The sequence below is a fragment of the Austrofundulus limnaeus genome, unplaced genomic scaffold, assembly GCF_001266775.1.
Source record: "Austrofundulus limnaeus strain Quisiro unplaced genomic scaffold, Austrofundulus_limnaeus-1.0 Scaffold348, whole genome shotgun sequence".
Taxonomy (NCBI): Eukaryota; Metazoa; Chordata; class Actinopteri; order Cyprinodontiformes; family Rivulidae; genus Austrofundulus; species Austrofundulus limnaeus.
In genome coordinates this window covers 379,648-388,553 of record NW_013952750.1, presented here as the reverse complement: position 1 = coordinate 388,553, position 8,906 = coordinate 379,648, and the positions used below count along the sequence as shown (strand labels likewise).

Here is an 8,906-nt window from a genome sequence, read left to right as displayed (position 1 = left end):
GAATGAACATGGTCTGGATAGCCCACAGACATACCATAAAAATTTCTAGGACCCATAATTGGTCTCCTTAAARAACAGTTCTTTAAGTTTTGAAACTTTTAACTTTCAGGTCAGTGGCGAGGAGACGGGGGAGACCCTGCCAGCCTACAGCTCCTCCCCTGAGACGGTGTTCGGGGCGGCTTACCTGGCCATCCTGCCCTCGCACAGACTGCTGCACGGGAGCAGCTCGGTCCGCTCTGTGCTGCAGAAAGCCTTACAGCCTGGCAGAGGTGAGCCTCGCTCCACTCACCGTACACACACTCTACTGTTAAAGTAGCCTTGATACTGTCAAAATAACTGCAGTGAAGACGACTTCACTGTACCTGCAGAACACAAAGCAGTTGTGCAATCGTTTTTCTTGCCTTTGCGTGTTCTCTGTTTCCAGCATGCATGTTGATGACTTGGCACATGCTTCCTGTTTATTTAACCGCGTGCTGGCAGCTCCGAGCTTTTCCACACCTGCTTTCGTTTCTGTCCAGCAGACTGCCTCACGGAGGTCACAGCTCAGAACGTGTTGACTGGCCTCGAGGTTCCTGTGATCATCTCTCACAAAGAGGCATTCGATGGCAATCTGGACACTGTTATTGGTGAGTTGTTGGACTTGTGTGGGCAGATGGTGGTCACATTGAGAACAAGCTGACCTTGGGGTTGCTAACATACAAAAAAAAAGCCATTATCACTGTATATTTGTACCTCGCTGTGTTGTATATGTGCTGTGAAATCTGAAGGTGTGGAGTTTAAACCTGAGGGATTGTTACATGACAACATGCTTTTATCCTCACCACAGGGAGGGCTTTTCTTCTTTCTCTCTCTCCAGGGATCAGTTATACTTGTAAGTCTACATTGTATTGCTGCGGGCTTGTTTTTTTATGATACATTTGTGTGGGACAGGCGTTCCAGACTGCAGTGAGGAAGATCTGTCCGTGGCCAAAGCTCTGAATCTGAGTTGGACTCCGGTGCTGAAAACCAACGATGACGGGACACAAACTGTGATCAATTCTAAAGAGGTCGGCACAGGTCCTGATTTATAAACAACTCTGGAATAAAAGAAAAATGATTAATGATAATTAATTTTATCATTATCCCTGTGTAGTTTTCAGACCTCACCAGGGAGCAGGCCTTTCACTCCATTACCCAGAAGGCCAGATCTCAACGGGTCGGAGGCCACCTTACCAGCTCCAAGCTCAAGGACTGGTTGATATCTCGACAGCGGTACTGGGGCACGCCCATCCCTGTGGTGCACTGTGGCTCTTGTGGAGCTGTTGCAGTCCCTGAGGAGGAGTTACCCGTCACTCTGCCGAAGGCACCGTCTCTCACAGGGAAAGGGGCGTCGCCTCTAGAAACTGAGCACGACTGGGTCAACTGCAAATGTCCCAGGTAGGAAAACAAAACCAGGATCTGTCCCCCATCCCCATGTTTTGAGCTTAAATACATAAAAATCTAACCCTCGTGTAGCGCTACTCCTAATATCATTCTTCAGTCTTTGCGGTGTACCCTCGGGTTTTATGAGAACACAAATTAAACCCAACACAAAGAACAAAAGTATAAAACTCTTACTTTATATCCATAGGAATTCATCTAAACTAACCATTTTTGTCATCCACTGTAATTAATTAAATTCTGACAAAATCAAAATTTTTATTGAGAATGATTAACAATTATTACAACTTCTAGCTAAAAAAAAGAAACAAAAAGAGCTGCATTATCAAAAATATATGTTCAGTCTAATAAACGTATGAAGATAAAAGGGAAAATGTTTTTAAATGGCACAGTATTGGCTTGTACAGTATTTTACTTTTTTTATTTTATTATTATTATCATATTTTTATTTTATTAATAGTACTGCTATTGTTACTTTTATTTCTTATATATTGTTTTTAACACTTTAAAAAATAAAACTGCTGCTGTTACACCTGAATTTCCCCTCTGCGAGACAATAAAGTCTTATTCTATTCTATTCTATTCTATTCTATTCTATTCTATTCTATTCTATTCTATTCTATCCTAATGCACATTGAGGCTGTTCACACCTAAAAGTGAGGTCTTGGTCCTAGAAATGTCCAGAAATTGTTAAAATTGGGTCAAATCATTTATAATTTTCCAAGATAATATAATTAAAAATAATTTCTGTGACTTATTGTCTCATTTTTTAATGATTATCATCAAGTCTGTGAGTAAATCATCGTCTTACCACCTTCAGAGATACAGTAGTCCCATTTAGCTGCTAGGAATTGTAAATGAGTTTCAGCATTATTTGTTTTCAGAGCAACATTAGTGATTAGGGAAATTACGCTGAGCATTACGAGTGCGAATTGAATTATGTGTAAAGCCTCTCCGGTGTCATTCTCCTYCATATTTCCTGTGTTTCCTCAGGAGAGCAGCTCTAACAAATCAAGCCTGCTGTCAGGCGAGCCGAGAGGACTAGCAGCCTTACAGGAACAGGGAGCATTCAGAGAAATGATCTGGGAACTGTGATTAAAACTTAGTTTTGTTTGTTGAGACTGCTTTATGTAAAGGGTGGCGTCTATGACACGAGCCACATGAGGTTGATGGAGGTTACGTAAGCCAGCTACGCCTCAAGTGCCGCGCTGCACGCGCATTAACCTTTTGTCTCGGTGATCACGCATCAGTCAGGCGACTCCGCTCGGTGAATGCGTTTGGAAATGCAGAATGACGACTCAGCTGGTGTCCCCAGAGTCCCTCGCTGACACGGGGATTCCTCTCTGAATAAGACTAATCACCGTCAAGACACCACGTTGATTAAAACAAAGACCCACTCAGCCCCCAGACGGCACAAGTCATCAGATTGTGTTTACACASTTTTACGACGCTGCTGTAATTCCCTCCATCAGCAGCGATTGATAGCTAAAAAAAAACTGTCAAAAAATGTTCTCTACCTCGCCACCCCACCCCAACTCTGTCGTTAAGCGTCGGTGGAAACGTGTCCTCTTTCGCTCGTCGACCATGTCCAATTAAAGTTTGAGTGGAACATGGATGAGCGGGGCGGTGAAAGACGAGCAGAAACGGTTTTATCTGTCCTTGAGGAAGTCATTTCCTGTGCGCTCAGCTCAGCTCCGGCCCTCTGCAGCTCTGGAAATTAGCCTGCCAACTGAACCCTGCTTCTGTTAGGCGTGATCAGGAGTGTGTTTGTGTGTGTGTGTGTGTGTGTTCAGCGGGTGCTTCGTGTGTTCGCAGGTAAACAAAGGGGGTGAAGGGTAGGTGTGGTGGGGGGTGGGATCCTGGTTCGCACTGACACAAAACAGATGGACGACTGTTTTCTTTAGGAAAGCGGCTTTAGAGGAACGGGCAGCTGCCTCTTCTCGCTGCATCTGTTTGAGAGCCTTTTGCCTCTTTCTGGCTCCTCTTCTGAACACACTCTCATGCTTTAAATACTCATGAACACGAGACGCCTTTGTCATTTGGAGTCAAAGCTGTCTGTTAGCAAAATATCCCATGAACAAATGGACAGTTTTTTTATGGAACATCCAGGAAATATTTGTAAATACCTCTTCAAGATGGTTGCTGTCATTGCCCTGCTCCACCATCAGACTGAAGTGCTCTTCTATCCCCCTGGTCAAACGACTGCACAGTGCCGGGTTGGCTGGTGAGCTGGGCGGGGCATTTGATGAAGGAGGTGTCTTACTGTAAATAGGTTATTCAAGGGAATTTTTTAAGGTAACGATTTGTTGCTGTTTTAAGGTAGGTTTTAGCAGGGCTTTTTAAGAAAGTTTTTAAGGTAAAAATTTGTTTTAAAGCAGGGGCATCAGACATTTTCACAGAGGGCTACATGATTCAGTGCCTTGAATTAAAAAGCATTGAATTCATCAATCTAAAAGTAAAGCCTTAATTAGCCTCAAAATTTCCTAAATCAATCTTTCTGGGATCTTAAACATATTAACACATTGTAAGTAGGATGATTGTAATTGGTCTCAAATATTAAAATAACTGGTAAAATTTRTTTACTTTTTAAAATAATTTACTGAATGCCTCTTGCAGCTAGTTGTTTTGTGTTAAAATAAAGATTTGGGTAAAATTGTTGCTGTTTTTTTAAATTATTTTTTTTCGACTGTGTTTATTGTGAAGTTAGTCTTAAAGGCACAGTGTGTAGGATTTGTTGTTTTCAGTGACATCTAGTGGTTGAGTGGTTGAATTTACTGAATGCCTCTTGCAGCTAGTTGTTTTGTGTTAAAATAAAGATTTGGGTAAAATTGTTGCTGTTTTTTTAATTATTTTTTTTCCGACGGTGTTTATTGTGAAGTTAGTCTTAAAGGCACAGTGGGTAGGATTTGTTGTTTTCAGTGACATCTAGTGGTTGAGTGGTTGAATCATCCTCCCTGGTCCTCCCCCCACCCCCACTCCCCACTTCCGAACACAAAAGAGTTGCTACGGTGTCTCTCAGGTGTCAAAAACCTTTGATAATTCTAATCGCGATGTCTACCAGCAGCTTCAGGGCTAGTGATGTTTCAAGTGGTAAGATTATGAGCTTTAATAAGTAAAATTATCCCAGCTACAATGACNTAGACAAGATGGCGGTGCAAGATGGCGGCTGCCTGTAGTGGTGACCTGCGATCATGGAGAAATAAACAGCTTTTTATACGGTAAAAATAATAAAACAAGGTCTTTGTCTGCAATTTCGGCTAAAAGAATTGACAAAATCCTACACACTGTGCCTTTAAATTTAAGTTCAAGTGGCATTAAAGAAGTCTTAAATTTGGCATGCCCTGAGCTGTAGGATCTCTGAACTTTGACTAAACTGAGAACGTCATGTTCGTTGTCTCATTACTCCAGCTGAGCACCGCTGACAAACAATAACTGGGCTCTACGTGGTATTTCCTGCATAGAACTGAAAAGTACTTTGTGTACGACTGACTGAATGTGAAATAAATAATACAGAAATACAAYTAAAATTAAAAGTAAGAGAGTTTTACTYACTAGTGATTTGTGGTGAGTAGCTGATATCTTGAATTCTGAACTTTCCCACTTTCCAACAAGGAATTCCCATSCATAAGTCAATGATCAATGCTGACTTTAAAGCAGCTTATTTTGAGACAATAATACAGGGCTGTTCAACTAAATTTCTCAMGGGGSCACTGTTACTCAAAGCCAACAGYTCAGGGGCAGGAGAMGTATTATTATCTTTCACCTTTTAAATGTGTCTATTYTGTTGCATTGAATCATAAATTTGGGGTTTGTASTTGCTACTGGATGTTGACTTTCTCTTGGGATTAAAAAATATTCTGTTCTGTTCCTGAAATCACAAAATTGTCTCTAACTGGACGTTGGTGTGGTCGTAGTTGAGTTGTTCTCAACACATACTCCATGTGCTACTCATTGCACAATGTCATTGCATGAAACTTTAAACTGTTTGAATCCACCCAATTTGTCTKTTAGCAAAACATTTCATGAACTAATGGGTGGACGTTAATGAGACTTTGAGGAAATTACCCTTGGATCTATATTAGTGGTCTCCAAAGTCAGTCCTCAAGGGTTGGTGTCCTGCATGTTTTAGGAGCTGCCCTGGTTCAACACAGCTGAACCTAAGGAGTGCCTAGTTAGTTGGCCTCTGCAGACCTTGGCCCAGTCCCAATGCTCAGTGTGCACCCTACGCCCCTCTGTGAAGTGTGGATTCWGTCGAAGTGCACATAAGTGTTGAAGTGCGCAAGGTTACAAGAGTGCAAAAAAAATTAAGAATTGGGACAGTACAGATTACATCATCGACTTGCATTGTAACTGCGACATCCAACATGGCGGGTCCAGTCACTGTTTTGGCATTTGTGTTGCTAAAAATGATAATACAACTACAAAAAGCAATGGTTTTTAGGAGAAGAAAGCACATGAAGCAAAGGAGGCTTATACATCAGAGTATGAGAACTAACTTCTATAAGTTCTTSTTWWGGTTTTATTGGTGGTTGGCAGTCTAAGTGCATTACTGCCACCACTAAACTGGAAGGTGCTCAGTGGACATTGCCAGATTTCTGCTTTTTAATTCAAAACGTCACACACAGCCATGAWTTGTGGGTAATACACTTCGCCGAAGTCCGTAAAAATGCGGACTTCACGTAAGGGCGGAAATAATACCCAAAATGGGCKGGGCGAAGGACGGATGTGGAGAAAGTGGGACACGCTACGCACTCAAACCCTTCAACATGAACGTGCATTTGAAGTGCACAAGGGCGGAATGAGGGTGGGAGTGCGGATATTGGGATAGGCCCCTTGATGACATACTGAGGAGGCCTACTAATTAAGCACTCCTTAGGTTCATCGCTGTTGAACCAGAACAGCACCTAAAACATGCAGGACATCGGCCCTTGAGGACTGACTTTGGACACCACTGATCYACATCCTCACCTGCCGCCTCAGCTAATCAAAATAAGCAAACAGAAAATCGGCTCAATTTTACAGATATTCTGCTAAAGGTTGTGCTAGTAGCTGAGCATCATTCACAACATCTCGTAAAGTTGCAAAAACAGCCATAACTCTACCATTTTTCAACGTAAGAAGATCTTAAACTCAGGGGATATTCATTCCTTCAAGCCATCAATGTAGTTTTGTAAAGAGGTTTCTTTTTCAGCGTAGAGGAGGTTGTGTGCAGTATGTGTGTGTCTGAGCTCAGCTCTGCCTCAGTGGAAACAATCAGCTGTCTATTACAAAACCAGAAACTCATGCTGTGGTTTTTTTTCTTCCATTGTTATAATGATGGAYGGGACTTTGTCATTTTGCTGTGTTTTCATTCTTCGAAGCAACACCTGGCTTTCAAACATTAACCTTGCTACACCTTAGCCTTGTTGCTAGGCAACCCTCAGCTCTTACCTCATCATTACAGCCTTATTATAGACCAGTACGGTAGGTGGCTGGGGCGTCTTTGCCTCTCGTTGCGTCTGCCGGTGAGTGTGTGAAATGGAAACTTTCACAGAAAATGTTAGGCAATCACTAAGGTGAGGCAGAGACATCACAGAAGGTACAGGAAACAGACTGCCAGTGATTTCTCTTGTTTAGTCTGAAACTCTGATTTTAAATCAGTTGAGACTCATTATAAACTAAAAAAAGACAGATGCTCTCACTCTTCCATCAAATGCTTTTAATCTAAGCCTGAAAACAAACTCCAAAAGCTTCTTTTTATTTCTTTCTCTCCATGTCTGTGTGGATGTCCTCTCCTGCAYGGTAAGAGAGCTGTTGGCAGACTTGTATCGTGCACCGAGTGCTGTTTGACTTGGACAGAGAGGGACCACGAGGTGGCATTTCTAACTCAAACACACCATCGCAAAAAAAGACCCGTTTGTTGTTCCCGCTGTTAGCTCAGACTGTTAGTCAGGGCACCAGAGCAGGTCTCTGGTGCCAGTCTGGCTTCAGCTGTTCAGCTCTGCAGACAGATCACACACACACACACACACACACACACACACACACACACGGAGCCAGTTTTACACTTAAACACAATCAGGTTTTTTTTTCTGACCAGATGAACAAGGGTCATTCATCTGCTCTAATCTGCTGACCTCATAGTCATTTCTGCCAACTCTGTCTTTGTTTGTCTCTCCTGGTAGATGTAAAGGCCCAGCGAGGCGGGAAACTGACACCATGGACACATTTGTGGACTCAGCCTGGTATTATTTGAGATACACCGACCCTCACAACCCAAACAGGTTTGTGCAGCTTCATTTTGACACTTGTGTTCATATCCTTCGAAGGTTACGAGCAGCTGTAAATGGTGCTTTGACTTCAATGTGACGAAATAGTTTCATTCTGACCAAACTGATGAGCTACTAACTAGTCTTAACGAGGCCAAGACCAAAGTGGATGGCTGCCATCGTAAAAATACTACAATCTGAAGTTCCGCTTTGGTTTTGGCTCCACTAAAGCTAGACGTGAGCATGAACGACTCTCAGCTACTACCACATCACATTTTAGCTGAATATCTGTAGATTTGTTTGAATCATAGGTTTTTGTGCTTTGTGTGGTCAGTTGACTGGCAGACATCTTGAATTGGGTTAACCTCAAAAGTTAACCAGTTGTTGAGGCACATCTGGCTAATGGTTTTTGAGATATTTAGTTAACACCAAAGAAAACTCCACACACTCAGACACATTGGAAAACATTATTGCCTGAGCCTTTGTGGCGGTCAAAAGGAGACATAAACACAAGGGCGCCAAATTCAAAACTTGGTCCAGTCCAAGAGCCAATCTATAATCTATTAATATATGTAAATATTTATTGAAAATAGTTTTCCAAATTATATATTATGTAGCATTTAGAATATACATAACGTAAGGGATAAAGAAAAATATTAAATTTAGGAAGACTCGTCTTTAGCATTAATTTTTTAAGAGTTACTCTCTCCAAAAACTTTTAGATTTATTATTTCTTAGAGACACATTTTAGCCCAATCCAGAATATCAGTTAAAAAAATAAAACTCTCACTAAAAGTCCAATTATGTCCTTAATAAGGAAAGAACACAGAAAAAATGTAATTCTCTGTCTCTCTTTCCACACCAAAATCAAAGTTTACTGAAAAATTCAAACTTAATTTTCCTGTTGAGAAGAATGCACTGAATCAAGTGACAAAAAGAGAAACCATAAAACCATTTTACATTTTAAGTATTACCTTTAGGGCCAGAAAAAATGTTAATGAGGGCCGTATTTGGCCCATGCTTCTTCAGTTTAGCACATGTACATTACCATATCTGTTTACAGCGGGTAAAATAAATATTGAACACGTCAACATTTTTCTCAGTAAATATATTACTAGAGGTGCTAATGACATGAAATTTTCACCAGATGTTGGTAACAACCCAAGTGATCCATACATACAAAGAAATCAAACATAAATGTCATAAACAGACCTTATTTGTAATAATGTGGAATGGCAC

At 41.3% G+C, this 8,906-nt stretch overlaps 1 protein-coding gene across 3 annotated transcripts in view; it reads left to right on the top strand.

The window, feature by feature from the left end:
- lars2 (leucyl-tRNA synthetase 2, mitochondrial) overlaps positions 1–8,906 on the top strand; it is a gene marked incomplete at its 5' end in the record, with an annotated part of 62,576 nt that overhangs the window by 39,049 nt on the left and 14,621 nt on the right. For 2 of the 3 annotated variants that reach the window (XM_014022912.1, XM_014022910.1), the window contains 5 exon segments: positions 110–269; positions 519–626; positions 931–1,046; positions 1,133–1,416; positions 7,584–7,682. In XM_014022912.1, the coding sequence (XP_013878366.1) occupies positions 110–269; positions 519–626; positions 931–1,046; positions 1,133–1,416; positions 7,584–7,682 (767 nt within the window). 3 annotated transcript variants of the gene reach the window in all.